The 20,321-nt window shown below is 52.0% G+C and overlaps 1 protein-coding gene across 1 annotated transcript in view; it reads right to left on the reverse strand.

Annotated features, from left to right (window-relative positions):
* dcst2 (DC-STAMP domain containing 2) overlaps positions 1–20,321 on the reverse strand; it is a 48,908-nt gene that overhangs the window by 16,791 nt on the left and 11,796 nt on the right. The window contains exons 4-10 of the mRNA XM_063041909.1: positions 19,876–19,977; positions 18,044–18,238; positions 16,446–16,511; positions 11,786–11,999; positions 9,200–9,357; positions 8,505–8,669; positions 2,343–2,510 (exon numbers count right to left, since the gene is read on the reverse strand). Of these exons, the coding sequence (XP_062897979.1) occupies positions 2,343–2,510; positions 8,505–8,669; positions 9,200–9,357; positions 11,786–11,999; positions 16,446–16,511; positions 18,044–18,238; positions 19,876–19,977 (1,068 nt within the window). The remainder of the gene's footprint in view (positions 1–2,342; positions 2,511–8,504; positions 8,670–9,199; positions 9,358–11,785; positions 12,000–16,445; positions 16,512–18,043; positions 18,239–19,875; positions 19,978–20,321) is intronic.

A 20,321-nucleotide genomic window follows, 5' to 3' on the forward strand; every position in this document is an offset into this window, starting at 1 on the left:
CCACATCCCCCACCCCAAACCCCACATCCCCTCCGCCCCAAACACCACATCCCCTCCGCCCCAAACACCACATCCCCTCCGCCCCAAACACCACATCCCCTCCACCCCAAACACCACATCCCCTCCGCTCCAAACCCCACATCCCACTCACCCCAAACCCCACATCCCCTCTGCCCCAAACACCACATCCCCTTGCACCCCAAACACATCCCCCTCCCCCCAAACACCACATCCCCTCCACCCCAAACCCCACATCCCCTCCACTCCAAACCCCACATCCCACTCACCCCAAACCCCACATCCCCTCTGCCCCAAACACCACATCCCCTTGCACCCCAAACACATCCCCCTCACCCCAAACACCACATCCCCTCCACCCCAAACCCCACATCCCCTCCACTCCAAACCCCACATCCCCCACCCCAAACCCCATATCCCCCCACACCAAACACCACATCCCCTCATCCCCTCCATCCCAAACACCACATCCCCCACCCCAAACCCCACATCCCCAACACCCCAAACCCCACATCCCCTCCACTCCAAACACCACATCCCCCCACCCCAAACCCCACATCCCCTCCACTCCAAACCCCAAACCCCACATCCCCCCACCCCAAACCCCACATCCCCTCATCCCCTCCACCCCAAACCCCACATCCCCTCCACTCCAAAACCCACATCCCCTCCACCCCAAACCCCACATCCCCTCCAACCCAAACACCACATCCCCCACCCCAAACCCCACATCCCCCCACCCCAAACCCCACATCCCCTCCACTGCAAACCCCACATCCCCTCCACCCCAAACCCCACATTCCCCCACCCCAAACCCCACATCCCCTCATCCCCTCTGCCCCAAACACCACATCCCCTCCACCCCAAACACCACATCCCCTTCACCCCAAACCCCAACATCCCCTCCTCCCCAAACCCCACATCCCCTCCACTCCAAACCCCACATCCCCCTCACCCCAAACCCCACATCTCCCCACCCCAAACCCCACATCTCCCCACCCCAAACACCACATCCCCTCCACCCCAAACCCCACATCCCCCACCCCAAACCCCACATCCCCTCCACCCGAAACACCACATCCCCTCCACCCCAAACCCCACATCCCCCCACCCCAAACTCCACATCCCCTCCACCCAAACCCCACATCCCCTCCACTCCAAACCCTACATCCCCTCCACCCCAAACACCACATCCCCGCCACCCAAACACCACATCCCCCCACCCCAAACCCCATATCCCCCCACCCCAAACTCCACATCCCCTCATCCCCTCTGCTCCAAACACCACATCCCCTCCACCCCAAACACCACATCCCCTCCACCCCAAACCCCACATCCCCTCCTCCCCAAACCCCACATCCCCTCCACTCCAAACCCTACATCTCCCCACCACTCCAAACCCCACATCCCCTCCACCCCAAACACCACATCCCCCTCACCCCAAACCCCACATCCCCTCCTCCCCAAACCCCACATCCCCTCCACTCCAAACCCTACATCTCCCCACCACTCCAAACCCCACATCCCCTCCACCCCAAACACCACATCCCCCCACCCCAAATCTCCCCCACCCCAAACACCACATCCCCTCCACTCCAAACCCCACATCCCCTCCACCCCAAACACCACATCCCCCTCACCCCAAACACCACATCCCCTCCACCCCAAACACCACATCCCCTCCACCCCAAACCCCAACATCCCCTCCTCCCCAAACCCCACATCCCCTCCACTCCAAACCCCACATCCCCTCACCCCAAACCCCACATCTCCCCCACCCAAACCCCACATCCCCTCCACCCCAAACACCACATCCCCTCCACTCCAAAACCCACATCCCCTCCACCCCAAACCCCACATTCCCCCACCCCAAACCCCACATCCCCCACCCCACATCACCCACCCCAAACCCCACATCCCCTCCACCCAAACACCACATCCCCTCCACCCCAAACACCACATCCCCTCCACTCCAAAACCCACATCCCCTCCACCCAAACCCCACATTCCCCCCACTCCAAACCCCACATCCCCCACCCCAAACCCCACATCCCCTCCACCCCAAACCCCACATTCCCCCCACTCCAAATCCCACATCCCCCACCGCAAACCCCACATCCCCTCCACCCCAAACCCCGCATTCCCCCACCCCAAACCCCGCATTCCCCCACCCCAAACCCCACATCCCCTCCACTCCAAACACCACATCCCCCCCACCCCAAACCCCACATCCCCTCCACCCCAAACACCACATCTCCCCACCCCAAACACCACATCCCCTCCACCCTGCCTTCTGAACCAACCACCCCCCCACCCCGTCTCACCGATCAACTTGTAGATCTTGAAGTTGGGAGGAGAGGGGACGACAGCGCACTTCTGGGAAAGCACCGTGATATTCCCGCTCTGCACCTCGTCAAAGGCGCCCGCCATGTCCCGATAAATGTCCGAAGTGTATCCTGTTCCGCTGACGGACATTCCCATTACCACGGGGGCTGTGGACCAGAGACTGCATCTGTCTGGTATTCAAACACCGGCTGGCGGAGGCGTGAAGGGGAGTGTGGGTCCCAATGACCATCCGAGAGGCTGGAGATATCGCAGTGGGAGAGGGAGGGGCGAAGGAGGGCACAGAAGAGGCAGAGAGGGCCACGAAGGGAATTCCGGAGCTCAGAATCTGGGCAGCTGAAGGCATGGCTGCCAGAGAGATGGGAATTGGGCGAGGACGGAGATTGTGGATGGGGAGGGAGGGGTTTAGGGGATGGAGGGGGTCACAGAGATGGGTAGGGCATTAGGCGATGGAGGGGATCACAGAGTCAGGGAGTGGTGTAAGGGATGGAGGGATTCTGACAGAGGCTGGAGACACAGTGGGAGATGGAGGGGTGAAGGAGGGGAGAGAAGGCCAAGGAGAGGATCCTGGAGCTCAGAGTCCTGGCAGCTGAAGGCATGGGTTCTAGAGAGATGAATGTTGGGAGAGGATGGAGATTGTGGATGGGTAGGAGGGGGTTACAGAGATGGGGAGGGGGACAGGGTTGTAGAGGATGCAAGGGGTCACAGCGACAGGGAGGAATGTACAGAAGTCCACGCACTCTACCCCCACTAGGGTTAACCCAAGACTGAACAATCTATAGAGGAGGCCTCAGCTTGTAGAGCAGATCCTGTCACCCTGTTTCCCTCTCCACAGAGGCTGCCCGACCCACTGAGTACCTCCAGCATCCTCCAGTTTAACCCTCATGCCCCATGAGGCTCTGTGCTCATCTGCAGAGGAAGAGGGTGGTTTTGTAGCTGGTCTACACCACCACCGCCTGCAGAGAGCACACAGGAGCTGGCAGGCACACTGGAATCTGGAGCAACGCACGAGACACTGGAAGAACTCAGCAGGTCAGGCAGCGTCTGTGGGGGGTGGGGGGGGAATGGACGGTGGACATTTCAGGTCAAGACCCTTCATCTGAACTCTGTGCACCCTAATGCTCCCATAATTCGATAAGGACCCCTCCCATTTTATTGTCATCCCCCTCCCGTCAGGCAGAGGATACAAAAACAGCTCAAGGACAGCTTCTTCCGCACTGTTGTCAGACTCATGGCCTGGCTTCTCACACGCAAGAAGATGAACTCTCGATCTCCCAGTCTACCGTGTCGTGGCCCCCGCGCTGCACTCTCTCTCTGTAACCGTGACACTCTATTCTGCATTCCGGTTTCCTCTTTACTACCTCGATGTACTGATGTATGGGATGACCTGTCTGGGTAGCTGTCAGGAGAGGGAGCAGAAATGAGCCTGTGGCCATTTCCCTCGATACCGCCTTGGATACCGTTTGGGGGGTGGTGGGCAACCAGTCAGAGGGAAACCACCGCGATCGGGTCTCTGGCACCAAGTCTGGCGCTGTTGCTCAGAAGGTAAGGTGGGGAGAGGATTGAAGTAGTGATAGGGGATTCCATAGTTAGCGTGGTGGACAGGAGATTTGGTGGACATGATAGAGACACCCAGATGGTAGATTGTCTCCTAGGTGCCAGGGTCAGGAACATCTTGGATCAGGCCCACGGTATTCTAAAGGGGGGAAGGTGAGCAGCCGGAAGTCTTGGTACATATCAAGGTACATGGAGCTTAGCAAAACAGAGGGCTATAGGTAAGCCTAGTAATTTCTAAGGTAGGGACATGTAGGGACAACTTTGTGGGCCGAAGGGCCTGTATTGTGCTGTAGGTTTTCTATGTTCTATATTGGCACCGATGACGTAGGTAGGAAAAGGGAGGAGGTCCTGAAGAGAGAATTTAGGGAGCCAAGTAGAAAGCTGAAAAGCAGGTCCTCCAGGGTAGTAATCTCTGGATTGCTGCCTGTGCAAAGTGCCAGGGAGAGTGAGAACAGGATGATTTGGCAGATGAATGGTTGAGGAACTGGGGCAGGGGCAGAGTTTCAGATTTTTAGATCTTTGAGATCTCTTCTGGTGAAGGTAGGACCTGTACAAAATGGATGGGTTACACCTGAACCCGAGGGGGGACCAGTATCCTTGCAGGAGGGTTGCTAGGGTTGTTCGGGGTGGGGGGGCGTTAAACTGATTTGGCAGGGCGCTGGGAACCGGAGTGATAGGGCTGAGGCTGGGGCAGTTGTTATACAAGCAGAGGCAGTGCGTAGTGAGACTGTCAGGAAGGACAGGCAGGTGGTTAGGCAAAATTGCAGTCAGTAGGAAGTTGCTGTGTAAAAGGGAGACAAAAATTGAGAAGGGTGACAGATACGGGACTGAAGATGTTATATTTGAATGCACGCAGTACGCGGAATAAGGTAGATAACTTTGTACTGCAGTTAGAGATTGAGTGGTATGATGTTGAGAGATATCACTGTGTCATGGCTGAAAGAAGATTATAGTTGGAAGCTTAACATCCAGGGGTACACTTTGTATGAAAAGGACAGACAGTCAGGCAGAGGGTGGTGGGCGGTTCTGTTGGCAAGAAATGAAATCAAATCACTAGAAAGAGGAGACATAGGATTGGAAGATGTAGAATCATTGTGGTAGAGTTAAGGACCTGCATGGATTAAAAAAAAACTCTGATGGGAGTTATAGCTTCTGAACTGTAGCTAGCATGTTGGCTGCAAATCACAATGGGATTTGGAAAAGGAACGTCAAAAGTGCAAATGAAATACAATGTTGGAAAGTGTATGGTCGTGCACTTTGGTGGAAGAAATAAACGGGCAGACTATTATTTAGATGGGGAGAGAATTCAAAATGCAGAGATGCAAAAGGGACTTGGGAGTCCTTGTGCAGGATACCCCAAAGGTTAACCTCCAGGTTGAGTTGGTGGTGAAGAAGGCGAATGTAATTTTGGCATTCATTTCTAGAGGTATAGAATATAAGAGCAGGGATATGTTGTTGAGGCTCTATAAGGCACTCGTGAGACCACACATGGAGTATGGTGTGCAGTTTTAGACTCCTTATTTTAGAAACACATTGGAGAGGGCTCAGAGAAGGTTCACAAGAATGATTCCAGGAGTGAAAGGGTTACTGTATGAGGAATGTCTGGCAGCTCTTGGGCTGTATTCCCTGGAATTTAGGAGAATGAGGGGGGATCTCATAGAAACATTCTGAATGTTAAAAGGCCTGAACAGATTAGATATTGCGAAGTTATTCCCCATGGTAGGGGAGTCTAGAACAAGAGGGCATGAAGGACATCCATTTAGAACAGAGATGCAGAGAAATTACTTTAGTCAGAAGGTGGTAAATCTGTGGAATTTGTTGCCACGAGTGGCTGTGGAGGCCAAGTCATTGGGTGTATTTAAGGCAGAGATAGATAGGTTCTTGATTAGCCAGGGCTTCAAAGGGTATGGGGAGGAGGTAGGGGCGTGGGGATGACTGGAAGAATTGGATCAGCCCATGATTGAATGGTGGAGCAGACTTGATGGGCCGAATGGCCTACTTCTGCTCCTATATCTTATGGTCTTGTGAACAGGGGTCGATGTTAGGACAGCTTCTTTTTTACATTGTACGTCAACGACTTCCTGGCCAAGATTGCGAATGATGTGAAGATAGATGGAGGAGGTATTGCTGAGGAAGCAGAGAGTCTGCAGAACGACTAAGATTTGGAGAATGAGCAATGAAGTGGCAGTTGCAATAGTGTCAGGAAGTGCATGGTCATGCCCTTTGGTAGAAGGGATAAAAGTGCAGACTATTTTCTAAATGGGGAGAAAATTCAATAACCTGAAGTGCAAAGGGGTTTGGGAGTCCTTGTGCAGGATTCCCTGAAGGTTAACTTGCAGGTTGAGTCTGTGATGAGGAAGGCAAATGCAATGTTAGCATTCATTTCGAGAGGACTAGAATAGAAAAGGAAGGATGTAATGCTGAGGCTTTATAAGGCACTGGTGACTATTGTGAGCAGTTTTGGGCCTCTTATCTATGAAAGAATGTGCTGACATTGGACAGGATTCAAAGGAGGTTGACAAAAATAATTCCAGGATTGAAAGGCTTATCACATAATGAGCATTTGATGGCTGTGGACCTGTACTGACTGGAATTTAGAAGAATGGAGGGGAACCTATCGAGTGTTGAAAGGCCTAGACAGAGTGGATGTTTCCCAAAGTGTGGGAGACTAGGACCAGAAGGTGTAACCTCAGAACAGAAGGATGCCCATTTAGAATGGCGATGAGGAGTAATTCCTTCAGCCTGAGGGTGGTTAATCTGTGAAATCCTTTGCCACAGGCTAGGTCACTGAGTGCATTTAAAGCAGAAGTTGATAGATTCTTGATAAATCAGGGTGTGAAATATTACGGGGAGAAGGCAGGAGACTGGGTCTGAGAGGGAAATGGATCAGCCATGACCAAATGGCAGAGCAGACTCGATGGGCTGAATGGCCTAATTCTGCTCCTGTCTCTTGTGGTAAAACAAAAGGTTTTCACTGGATCTCGATACATGTAAGGCCCATCGTAGGGGATGCCTCCCCTCCATCGCCTCCGTCTGCATTTCCCGCTGCTCGGTAAAGCAGCCAGCAGAATCAAAAACCCCTCCTGTACCAGACATTCCCTCTTCTCGCTTCCATCAGGCAGAAGATAGAAAGCCTGAAAGCACGTATTGGGGCCAGGGACAGCTTCTATCCCACTGTTATTAGACTACTGAACGGCCCTCTGGTAAAAAGCAATGGAGTCTTTCACTGTACCTTGGTACGTGTGACAATCATACGCACATTTACTATCACTAAAACTAATACCCTTGGTCTTTGACGGGAGGAGAGCCAGTGGGTTTTTGGAGCAGCCCAGTGCTCTGTGATTTACCATTCAGTTACACAACGACAGGATACTCTTTCTGTAAATCTAGTGGAATTAAAGGGAGCTGGAAACTATACAAGATCTCTGGACCGTGAGTCCAACAAACAGAGCATTCACATTCATTGGGTATGAGGAGTGTTTGATGGGTCTGGGCCTGTGCTCACTGGAGTTTACAAGAGGGGTATCCAATTGCAAACTACTGAATATTGAAAGGCCTATACAGCGTGGATGTGGAGAGGATGTTTCCTATAGTAGGACCAGGGATCTCAGCCTCAGTGTACATCCCTTTAGAAGGTAGACAAGGAGGATTTTTCCGTAATATCCACAGGGTGCTGAATCTGCACAGACAGCTGTGGAGGTCACGTCACTGGGTATAGTTAAAGCAGAGGTTGCTAGGTTTTCAATTGGCAAGGATGTCAAAGGTTACGGGGAGAAGGCGGGAGAATGGGGTTGAGAGGGATAGTAAATGAATGGCACAGCAGTCTAGATGGGCCAAATGGCTAAATCTGCTCCTATGTCATGTCTCTTTCCTGACTGCTTGACATTCCAAAGATGAGACCACGGTTGCTGCCCAGAACCCCGACGGACAGTCGGGTTTGCAGAACAGTCAGAGGCTGGATCACTGGGAGGGATGTCATTGGTTTGAATGCCACTCCAGTGTTGAGCTCACCTTACAGGCTGTTTTCCCCAGTGGGCATTCGAGGGAGGGTTGGGGGGGGTGGGGAATGCTGCACTCCGGGAGGGGCGGTGAGGAGGGAGCTGAATAAACAGTTGGTCGGGGTGAGAAGGAGAGGGGAGGGAATGCGTGTAGTAGAAACACACAGCAGAGAAATAAGTCCTTCAGCCCATCAACCATGTGCTGCGTATTAACCGCCCACTGACATCTGTCCCTCTTTCATTCTCCCCACATTCGACTTGACACCTCCCAGATTCTATCTCACACACACACACACCACCCCCCTCCCCGAGAGGCAATTAATCCGCTGACTCCGCACGTCATTGGGATGTGGGACGGGACAGGACCACCCTAGTGGATCACGTGGTCACAGGAATGTCGTACAAAATCCACACACAGAGTGCCAAAGGCTGGGTCCAACTTGCACCTCTGGAGGCATGAGGTAGTGGCTCCTCTCTACTTGGCAGCCCATCGAGCTCCCCGCCCAGAATCCCTCCTCCGCACTCCAGCCCACTTGCCCGGTGATGGTTCACTCGGGTGTCCAACACAGTCGGCAACAATGGACTCACATCGTGCGGTGATCTCCGCCCGTAGGTGGTAACTGACCATGTCCAGCACCCAGTAGACGCTGTAATCCAGGAGGATGATGAAGAGGACGGTTATAAAATGACGCAGGAGTCTGGCTAGGCCAAGGATGTATTGCTTTCTCTCGGCCACAGTCAAGTAGAGAGAACCTAATGTAGATGGAGGAAGAGTCAGCCTGGTCCTCCTGGTTCACATCCTCCCATCTTCCCACACCGTCCCATCACACACTCCCAGGGTCAGACACAGAGTGAAACTCCCTCCACACAGTCCCATCACACACTCTCGGGGTCAGACACAGAGTGAAGCTCCCTCTACACCGTCCCATCGCACACTCCCGGGGTCAGACACAGAGTGAAGCTCCCTCTACACTGTCCCATCACACACTCCCAGGGTCAGACACAGAGTGAAACTCCCTCTACACCGTTCCATCACACACTCCCGGGGTCAGACACAGAGTGAAGCTCCCTCTACGTTGTCCCATCACACACTCCCGGGGTCAGACACACTCCTGGGGTCAGACACAGAGTGAAGCTCCCTCTACACCATCCCATCACACACTCCCGGGGTCAGACACAGAATGAAGCTCCCTCTACACTGTCAGGGCTGAATTGCTAGCTTGCCTGATGTAATTTGCACATAATCTGCCTAGTGACCTTGTACCTGGCTTGGGACTACTCACAGGGCCAAACGTATCTGCAGGCTTCCTGGTAACTGAGGGGTAGGAGAGTGTTCTTCCCAGTCTTGGCGCGCATGACATCGATCTCCAGGAACTGGTTGGTGATGTAACAGTTGTCATAGTCGTCCCTGAACAGGTAATTCTTCCGATACAGCAGAGCCCTGGGTGGGAGCAGATGAAATGGTGGAATCGGTGCACCATAAATGATCATTCCATACAACCAATCCTGCAACACTCCTGCACACGGGATTTGGTCTAAACCTATCCAACACCCCAACGTTCTCCACAATTCCTGGTTTTCAGCCAAGAGAATTGGTGGGATCTCTCCCTTCTCCACTGAGTGCCGAGGTGGACTTTGTTGAGAGCCTCGAGTTGCTGGGTGTTAGTATCATCAACAACCTGAATTGGTCTAACTGCATAGACGCTACGCCAAGGAAGCTCACCAACACCTCCTCCTCCTCTGGAGGCTCAGGAATTTCAGCAGGACCCCAATGACCCTCACTAACTTTTACATATGCACCACAGAAGGCACCCTATCCAGATGCACCATGACTTGTACGGCAACGGCTCTGCCCGAGACCATAGAGAACAGAGCTCAGCGCCTCATGAAAACCTGCCTCCCCTCTGGTAATGGTGAGGATAAGCTGAGCAAGCTGGACCATTTCTCTTTGGAGCGACAGAGGGTGAGAGGCAACTTGATTGAAGTGCTTCAGATTATAGGAGTCAGAAACAGAGTGGACAGCCAGCGCCTTTCTCCCAGGGCAGAAAGGACATCTGTTTAAAGTCATAGTCATAGTCATACTTTATTGATCCTGGGGGAAATTGGTTTTCATTACAGTTGCACCATAAATAATAAATAGTAATAAAACCATAAATAGTTAAATAGTAATATGTAAATTATGCCAGGAAATAAGTCCAGGACCAGCCTATCGGCTCAGGGTGTCTGACCCTCCAAGGGAGGAGTTGTAAAGTTTGATGGCCACAGGCAGGAATGACTTCCTATGACACTCTGTGTTGCATCTCGGTGGAATGCGTCTCTGGCTGAATGTACTCCTGTGCCCACCCAGTACATTGTATAGCGGATGGGAGACATTGTCCAAGATGGCATACAACTTGGACAGCATCCTCTTTTCAGGTACCACCGTCAGAGAGTCCAGTTCCATCCCCACAACATCACTGGCCTTACGAATGAGTTTGTTGATTCTGTTGGTGTCTGCTACCCTCAGCCTGCTGCCCCAGCACACAACAGCAAACATGATCGCACTGGCCACCACAGACTCGTAGAACATCCTCAGCATCGTCCGACAGATGTTAAAGGACCTCAGTCTCCTCAGGAAATAGAGACGGCTCTGACCCTTCTTGTAGACAGCCTCAGTGTTCTTTGGCCAGTCCAGTTTATTGACAATTCGTATCCCCAGGTATTTGTAATCCTCCACCATGTCCACACTGACCCCCTGGATGGAAACAGGGGTCACCGGTACCTTAGCTCTCCTCAGGTCTACCACCAGCTCCTTAGCAGAGGAAAGTTCAAGGGAGGTGTCAGAGAAGTTTATTTGTTTGTTTTTTTTCCACACAGAGAGTGGTGGGTGCCTGGAATGGCGATAAAGGCAGATCTATCAGGGACATCTAACAGACTTGTAGATAGATGCAAGGAAAGCAGAACATAGGTTGTGTAGGAGGGAAGGGTTAGATTGAGCACTTCCGGGGCAATGTGTGGTTTTCGAAAGTGTGTGCTTTAGCTGGTGACAACCTCTGAAAAAAAATCTTGAGCAGAAATTGTTATTGATGAATGAATTAGTAACAATAATTATGGAGTCTTTTTTTAAGGAAAAAGGATGAATCCTGTTGCTTCTTTTCCTGAATTTATTGTTTAACTGTTAATAAAACAGTGACCCTAAAATAAATGACTCAATGTAAAAACAACATCATTTCAAAATAGTATTGTTATCGTAACCATTTACCATCCAAATACTGATGGGTACACTAGATCTGCAAGGGTTTCAAAACATGTCATCCAACGTCACATGCTCTCACAATTGTCTAGCTGGCGCTAAGCCAGTGTCAGAGATTTCTTATGAAAAGATCTCACTGCTGGGTTCTGAAGAAATAATTTGCAGCTTCATTAGGGATTAAAGATAATCACTGCATCTTTTTATTATGGCTGGGGTTTGTGTAGCAATGAAAATTTTTGCACACGTGCCATAGGTTCACCACACCTGCCCAAGACAATCCCATGGCACAGCTTAGACACAGAGCGAAGATCTCTACACCATCCCATCACACAAAGCTCCCTCCACACTGTCCCATCACACACTCCCAGGGTCAGACACAGAGTGAAATTCCCTCCACACCATCCCATCACACACTCCCAGGACCAGACACAGAGTGAAACTCCCTCCACACTGTCCCATCACACTCTCCGGGGGTCAGACACAGAGTGAGACTCCCTCTACACCGTCCCATCACGCACTATTCTGTGTTTGACGTTAACATTTTGGTGACAAGCGGTGAACTGCTTCCCTAGTACACGAAGAGAAGTGAGAGCACATTACTGGACTTCTAACCGTTGGCATCGACATGGCCACTTACTGGATATAGAGGAAGAGCATCATCACGGTGGAGATGTAGCCGAGAAGGCCAAGGGACTCGTAGACCACTCCGACACGCTGCCAGATCTCCTCCATGATGTCCATCGCCAAGTGTGACAGGGTTCGTGACTGGTTGCCGTGGATGTGGAAGTGGTGGTCTATTGAGATGGTGAACTCAAACTCTTGGGCTAGTCTATCCAGGGCGTCTGCGATGGCTGAGGAAGGCAGAGAGAAAGTTCAGGCAAGGTCACAGTTGCGGTGGAGAGGGGAGAGGTATGGGTTACCAGTGTGTAGGAGAAAGCCATGTTTCACAGTCCTGGGCACAGCTCAGCACTGTACCTGACGTGATGAAATGATCTGCGCTCTCGAATCCTAGTACAATAAGATGGACCTTTGACCTCAATCTGACCTTGCACCTTACTGCTCTTTCTCTGTAACTGTGACACTTCATTCTGCATTCTGTTATTGCGATGCCCTTGTACAACCCTAACACGCTGTTGTCACGATCCGATCTGTATCACAGATCACCTGGGCACAACATATTGACGCCATCACGAGGAAGGGTTTTGAGGAGGTTTGATCTGCCACTAAAGGCTCTAGCAAATTTCTGTAGATGTACCACAGAGTATTCTGCCTAGCTACCTCACCGTCGGGTACGGAGGGGCGCTGCGCAGGATCAGGAAAAGCTTCAACCACCCAACCTCTCTGTTTAACCCAGTCCCTCAAGTCCTGGCAACATCTCCCTCCAGGTTTTGCCCCTCGCCCACACACAGGCGAGGGTAATTTGACCCTACATGTCATTAGGATGTGGGAGCACCCTGCAGCAGGGTGGGACCCACGTGCTCACCGGGGGAATGTGTACGTACACACACACACACACACACACACAATCCAAGAGGACAACAACCTTGACCTTGGGTTTGGAGGCTTGCATTCCTCGATGACCCAGAGCGCTGTGTTGACCGGAGTCAGGGCTTTATGCATCAGCTCTTGGCAGGGTCTCCCATGACAAACAGGTCAAAGGGTATAGGACAGACTAAGAATGGTTCACCGGTCCTCCAGGTTCAGGCGTTCAGCTCAGGGCTAAAAATTCTGAGTGGTGAAGCAAAATTGTTACGGAAACAGCAATGAAGAATCCTTCTTCATCTGAGTGTGATGTTATTCTTGAGTCTTGGGACTTGCTGATCTGATGGTAGTGAAAACCAAGAGAAAGCTACATGGTGAAGGAAGGAGGAGATAAAGATGATGCCAGAGGGTGTCTTCTTGCAGTTCATTTGCGAAACAGTTTAATCTCTTCTCTTTACTCGCTCTTCTTCCTTTTCAAGATGGCCGGGGTCCTGTCAGAGTCTGTGACCTACAGCTCCACTCAAAGTGTGGCCCTTTACGGCGGTGGCTTCCCGCTCTCAAAGTGGCCTGGTGTTTTCAATATCTCCAGGAGCAGCTTGGGAGAGTGATTTCAGGATGTGGCCCTGGGGATGGCCCAATTCCTGATTGAAGCATTGCAGGAGATGGGAAATGTACTCTGCTGTCGAAATAAGCAACGCTGCAGATTGTAACATCGAAACAGCGAGTTGTTGCTCTGCCTCTCTCCCCATGACAGAAGCGATACCTCCCTCTCTCTCCCCCTGTGACAGGAGCGATACGTCTCTCTCTCTCTCTCTCTCCCCCCCCCCCCGTGACAGGAGCGATACGTCTCTCTCCCCCCCTGTAACAGGAGCGATACGTCTCTCTCTCTCTCTCTCCCCCCCTGTAACAGGAGCGATATGTCTCTCTCTCTCTCTCTCTCTCTCCCCCCTGATCTTACTGGAACTATGTAATTAATAGAGTTAAAATATAAAAGTAAAAGGCGCCAAACTTATGAAAGTTCAACCACTTCGTGCCCACAGTTAGAGCTCAATTAGCGGAGTCTCCTTTCCACCATTCGATCCCCTCTGACCTCCTCGACCTGCCGCCTGGGACCAATCACGGTGGTTGACCAGAGCACGTTCTTCCTCTTCGGTTCTTCTCCCCAAAACCCTGGGCCTCGGGCTCCCACTCGGGGGCTGTCCAACCGCCCAACTTACAGCATCGCGTCTCCTCTCTCTGTCCCCATCCGCCTTCTGCCCCAAAGCCCGCGAAAAACAATAGCTTACAGACACACAAGAAAGAATAACATCTATCCCAATTGTAATCAAAGCAGGATCTCCCAGTGGCCACACATTTTAATTCCACATCCCATTCCCATTCTGATATGTCTATCCACGGCCTCCTCTGCTGTAAAGATGAAGCCACACTCAGGTTGGAGAAACAACACCTTATATTCCCTCTGGGTAGCCTCCAACCTGATGGCATGAACACTGACTTCTCTAACTTCCGCTAATGCCCTTCCTCCCTCTCGTACCCCATCCGTTATTTATTTATATACACACATTCTTTCTCTCTCTCTCCTTTTTCTCCCTCTGTCCCTCTCACTATACCCCTTGCCCATCCTCTGGGTTTTCCCCCCTCCCCCTTTTCCTTCTCCCTGGGCCTCCTGTCCCATGATCCTCTCATATCCCTTTTGCCAATCACCTGTCCAGCTCTCGGCTCCATCCCTCCCCCTCCTGTCTTCTCCTATCATTTTGGATCTCCCCCTCCCCCTCCCACTTTCAAATCTCTTACTAACTCTTCCTTCAGTTAGTCCTGACGAAGGGGCTCGGCCCGAAACGTCGACTGTACTTCTCCCTAGAGATGCTGCCTGGCCTGCTGCGTTCACCAGCATCTTTTATGTGTGTTCCTTCTATCCCAATTGGTTCATTCCTTCTCTTATCAATAATATAACCCAAACAAGCAGAGAAAGCGAGAGAGAGAGAAGCACTTTCTCAGCAGTTAACATAACAAAGAAGCCATTTTCAATAGCCTTAGCAGTAACATAAAAGAAGAAGCCCCTTACAACAGGTGTGATACGTCTCTCTCCCTTGTTAATGAGAGAGAGCCTGTGGCATGCCAAAGTGTCGGGATGAGGAGTACTTTTTGTGATGGACCCCAGATCATGGTCTCTTTGCTATCGCAGGTGGTGGGAGGGGGGAAGCTGATGCTTTTGCTGAGGCAGGTTGGAGAAGGGGAAGGTGGGGGCCTCTTCTGTTCCTGTACATAGTCATTGTTGTACTTTATTGATCCCGGGGGAAATTGGTTTTTGTTACAGTTGCACCATAAATAATAAATAGTAATAAAACCATAAATAGTTAAATAGTAATATGTAAATTACACCAGTAAATTATGAAATAAGTCCAGGACCAGCCTATCGGCTCAGGGTGTCTGACCCTCCAAGGGAGGAGTTGTAAAGTTTGATGGCCACAGGCAGGAATGACTTCCTATGACGCTCTGTGCTGCATCTCGGTGGAATGAGTCTCTGGCTGAATGTACTCCTGTGCCCACCCAGTACATTATGTAGTGGATGGGAGACATTGTCCAAGATGGCATGCAACTTAGACAGCATCCTCTTTTCAGACACCACCGTCAGAGAGTCCAGTTCCATCCCCACAACATCACTGGCCTTACGAATGAGTTTGTTGATTCTGTTGGTGTCTGCCACCCTCAGCCTGCTGCCCCAGCACACAACAGCAAACATGATCGCACTGGCCACCACAGACTCGTAGAACATCGTCAGCATCGTCCGGCAGATGTTAAAGGACCTCAGTCTCCTCAGGAAATAGAGACGGCTCTGACCCTTCTTGTAGACAGCCTCAGTGTTCTTTGACCAGTCCAGTTCATTGTCAATTCGTATCCCCAGGTATTTGTAATCCTCCACCATGTCCACACTGACCCCCTGGATGGAAACAGGGGTCACCGGTACCTTAGCTCTCCTCAGGTCTAAAGGTGGGGGAGAGTTGATGGTTTGCTACTGATTGTGCGTCGGAGAGGGATAGGGGTTTCTGAGGTTCTAATGATTTCCTGTAATTTGTTCTTTGATGTTTTTCTTCTGTTCGTGGATGTCTGTGAAGATTTCAGATGGTGTACTGTATAAATTTCTGATATTAATGAAACCATTGAATACTGCCAGAGATGAAAGACCTTTATTGCGGCCATAAACAGTGGCATAACAGGCAGCGGGGGGGAGTGAGGCAGTGGGGGGGGGGGCGGGGAGGGAGAGCAGAGGGAAGAGGGAGAGAGAGAAGGGGGCAGAGAGGAGGGGGAGAGGAAAGGGGAGAACGAGATCGAGCTGGAGGAGCTCAGCAGGTCAGGCAGCATCTGTGGGTGGGAATTAACAGTCCATGTTTCTCCTCTAAGCACGTTGTGTGCATCGATCTCGATTTCCTGCACCTGCAGTGCCTCTTGCGTCTCTGAGAGAGATGAACACTCACCCAGCACCGGAGGTCAGGATCGTACCTGGGTCTCAGTCCCTTTGAGCCCCAGTAACTTCCTGGTGAATCATCTTTGCACTATTCCCACTCTTTCCTGTAACAGGACGGCCAAAACTGCACACCAGGCTCCACGTGAGGCCCGTAAACTCCTTACACAACCCCAACTCCGAGAATCAGTGCCCTGAGTGACAAACACGTCCTTCTCCACCTGTAACACTTCTCTCAGGGGCTTCGCTGCCCATCGAGGGATTGGTGTATGTGTGGTTGACTGACTGACCCCACCACCAACTTCTATTTTGGTGTGGCTCAGGGTGGGGGTAAAAATTAATCACCACTTACGTTCTGCAATCCACTGTTTCAGCAGCATCTGGATATTTTGTGGGATTACACAGAAGACCTGGATAACTGTGAAGAGAGAGAGAGAGAGAGATGTCAGAGGTCAAGTGCTGGTTTCGTTGAGGCCCCCCACCCCGTGCTGTGTTCCCTCACTGCCTACTTGGGCAGAACGGTTACTGCATCGCCTTACAGCACCAGGTGTGACATTGGAGTTCAATTCCTGCCACTGCCTGTCACGATTTTGCACGTTCTCCCCATGACCGCCCGGGTTTCCCCGTTTCCTCCCACGTTCCAAAGAGGTTAGGAAGTTGTGGGCCTGCTACGTTCATGCCAGAATGTGTAGTGACACCTGCCCCCCGCCCCCCCACCCACCAAACACATCCTCGGACGGGCTTGGCTGTTGACACAAAAAGATGCATTTCACTGTGTGTTTGAGTGTGCAGGAGACACAGAAACATAGAAAATAGGTGAAGGAGTAGGCCATTCAGCCCTTCGAGCCTGCACCGCCATTCATTACGGTCATAGCTGATCATCCAACTCAGAACCCTCTACCTGCCTTCCCCCCATACTCCCCGATCCCTTTAGCCACAAGGGCCATATCTAACTCCCTCTTAAACATAGCCAATGAACTGGCCTCAACTGTTTCCTGTGGCAGAGAATTCCACAGATTCACCACTCTCTGTGTGAAGAAGTTTTTCCTCATCTCGGTCCTAAAAGGCTTCCCCTTTATCCTCAAACTGTGACCCCTCGTTCTGGACTTCCCCAACATCGGGAACAATCTTCCTGCATCTAGACTATCCAATCCCTTTAGGATTTTATACGTTTCAATAAGATACCCCCTCAATCTTCTAAATTCCAGTGAGTATAAGCCTAGTCGATCCAGTCTTTCATCATATGAAAGTCCTGCCATCCCAGGAATCAATCTGGTGAACTTTCTTTGTACTCCCTCTATGGCAAGGGTGTCTTTCCTCAGATTAGGGGACCAAAACTGCACACAATACTCCAGGTGTGGTCTCACCAAGGCCTTGTACAACTGCAGTAGTACCTCCCTGCTCCTGTACTCGAATCCTCTCGCTATAAATGCCAGCATACCATTCGCCTTTTTCACCGCCTGCTGTACCTGCATGCCCACTTTCAATGACTGGTGTATAATGACACCCAGGTCTCGTTGCACCTCCCCTTTTCCTAATCGGCCACCATTCAGATAATAATCCGTTTTCCTGTTCTTGCCACCAAAGTGGATAACCTCAGATTTATCCACATTAAATTGAATTTTCCCTCTCACCCAACCTATCCAAGTCACCCTGCATCCTCTTAGCATCCTCCTCACTGCTAACACTGCCGCCCAGCTTCGTGTCATCCGCAAACTTGGAGATGCTGCATTTAATTCCCTCATCCAAGTCATTAATATATATTGTAAACAACTGGGGTCCCAGCACTGAGCCTTGCGGTACCCCACTAGTCACCGCCTGCCATTCTGAAAAGATCCCGTTTATTCCCACTCTTTGCTTCCTGTCTGCTAACCAATTCTCCACCCACACCAATACCTTACCCCCAATACCGTGTACTTTAAGTTTGCACACTAATAGACGGATACCTACCTGTGAACGCTCCGCACAGGGGCTTCAGAATAGTGACAATGTGGCACAGGAAGCCAACTATTCCGAGCAGGGAGAGGCAGTGGACGATGGCGTCGTCGTAGACCTTGATGCACTTCTGGTAGGGCTCGCCCAGCTCCTTGTTACAGGTCTGCCCCATCTGGGCCAGCCAGCGGGTGACGTTCCGCAGGATCCGCACTGCTCCAGCGGAGAGAGGGAGAGGGTCCATCAGGGAACTGCCTGGTTTCCGTACCCCGTCACCGGAACACCCACCCACCGCTGCCTCACCCCACCCCTCGTCTCCACCCACCGCTGCCTCACCCCACCCCTCGTCTCCACCCACCGCTGCCTCACCCCACCCCTCGTCTCCACCCACCGCTGCCTCGTCCCACCCCTCATCTCCACCCACCACTGCCTCACCTCCCCCCTCGTCTCCACCCACCACTGCCTCACCTCCCCCCTCGTCTCCACCCACTGCTGCCTCACCTCCCCCCACTGCTCCAGCGGAGAGAGAGAGAGGGCGGTCGACCAGGTAGTCCGCTGGAGATCTATCACACCACTACTGGGCACCCACCTACTGCTGCCTCCCCGCAACTCCCCACCATCTCACCTCATCACAGCACCAACTGGTCCAGCAGAGAGAGGAAGAGGGTCTTGTCAGGTAGTCCGTTGGAGTTCCATAACCCCGTCACTGGTCACCCATCCACTAAAGCCTCACCTCACCTCCACCTAACTCCCCACCATCTCGCCCCATCGCAACCCACCAACAGGTCCACGGAGAGGGGGAGAGGGTCCGCTGGAGTTCCACCATCCCCGTCACTGGTCACCCACATACCGTTGTCTAACCCCACCTCCCTCCACCCCAACTCCATCAACGGGTCCATGGAGAGAGGGAGAGGGGGAGGTTAGACAGTCCGCTCGAGTTCCATACCACCCATCGCTGGCCACGCACTCACCGGTACACCAACAAATCAACCCCCTCTCCCTTTCACTTATATTCCACTTCAAACAATTCCCAAATTGCACACCCTCACCTCCACTACGCCCCAACTCCCTCCTCCCCACAGCTTCATCAGCAACATCACTCCATCCTCTGTGCCCCAAATACCCCACCCGTTCCACCCTCTCCCCCCACCCCTCCCCTCCAACTCTACTCTGTCACAGTCAGACAACACAGAGGGAGCTTCACTCTGTGTCTGACCCTGGGCGTGTGTGATAGGACAGTGTAGAGGGAGCTTCACTCTATGTCTGACCCCGGGAGTGTGTGATGGGACAGTGTAGAGGAAGTTTCACTCTGTGTCTAACCCCGGGAGTGTGTGATGGGACAGTGTGGAGGGAGTTTCACTCTGTGTCTGACCCCGGGAGTGTGTGATAGGACAGTGTGGAGGGAGTTTCACTCTGTGTCTGACCCCGGGAGTGTGTGATGGGACAGTTGTACAGGGAGCATCACTCTGTGTCTGACCCCGGGAGTGTGTGATGGGACGGTGTAGAGGGAGTTTCACTCTGTGTCTGACCCCGGGAGTGTGTGATAGGACGGTGTAGAGGGAGTTTCACTCTGTCTGACCCCGGGAGTGTGTGATAGGACAGTGTGGAGGGAGTTTCACTCTGTGTCTGACCCCGGGAGTGTGTGATGGGACGGTGTGGAGGGAGTTTCACTCTGTGTCTGACCCCGGGAGTGTGTGATGGGACAGTGTAGAGGGAGCATCACTCTGTGTCTGACCCCGGGAGTGTGTGATGGGACAGTGTAGAGGGAGCTTCACTCTGTGTCTGACCCCGGGAGTGTGTGATGGGACAGTATGACACAAGGCATGGGTTCGATCGTTCTTCTACCTTACCTATGTGCCTGATTGCGTTCTTCATTGTCTTGAAGAGCTTTCGCACTCGGTCTCCAACGCCCTTGGCAGCAGTGGCAATGGCCTTGATCTTCTCCAGAGCAGCTGTAATGGAAGGTGGAGTCAAACACACACTGACCAGGCGGTGACAGCCCGGATGGACCACAGCTGCCTGCTAACTGGCCGGTCATCAGTCCAGAGTTGCTTCTCTACACAGCCCATGCTCTGAGTGAAGTGGAAGGTAGAATAGGCCCTTAGCCAATCCAACATCATCCAATCTTCCTGCACGGTGTCCACATCCCTCCATTCCTTATCTTTCCACGTGTCTGTCTGAATTACGGAGATTCTGTTCAAGAATCTTGGTAGTTCTGGAGTCTGACACCAGACAACACCTACCGTGCCTATAACATCTATTCACTCCCCTTGGATGTTTTATTGTTTTACAACAG

The sequence above is a fragment of the Mobula hypostoma genome, chromosome 2 (genome assembly GCF_963921235.1).
Source record: "Mobula hypostoma chromosome 2, sMobHyp1.1, whole genome shotgun sequence".
In the NCBI taxonomy this organism is placed as follows: Eukaryota; Metazoa; Chordata; class Chondrichthyes; order Myliobatiformes; family Myliobatidae; genus Mobula; species Mobula hypostoma.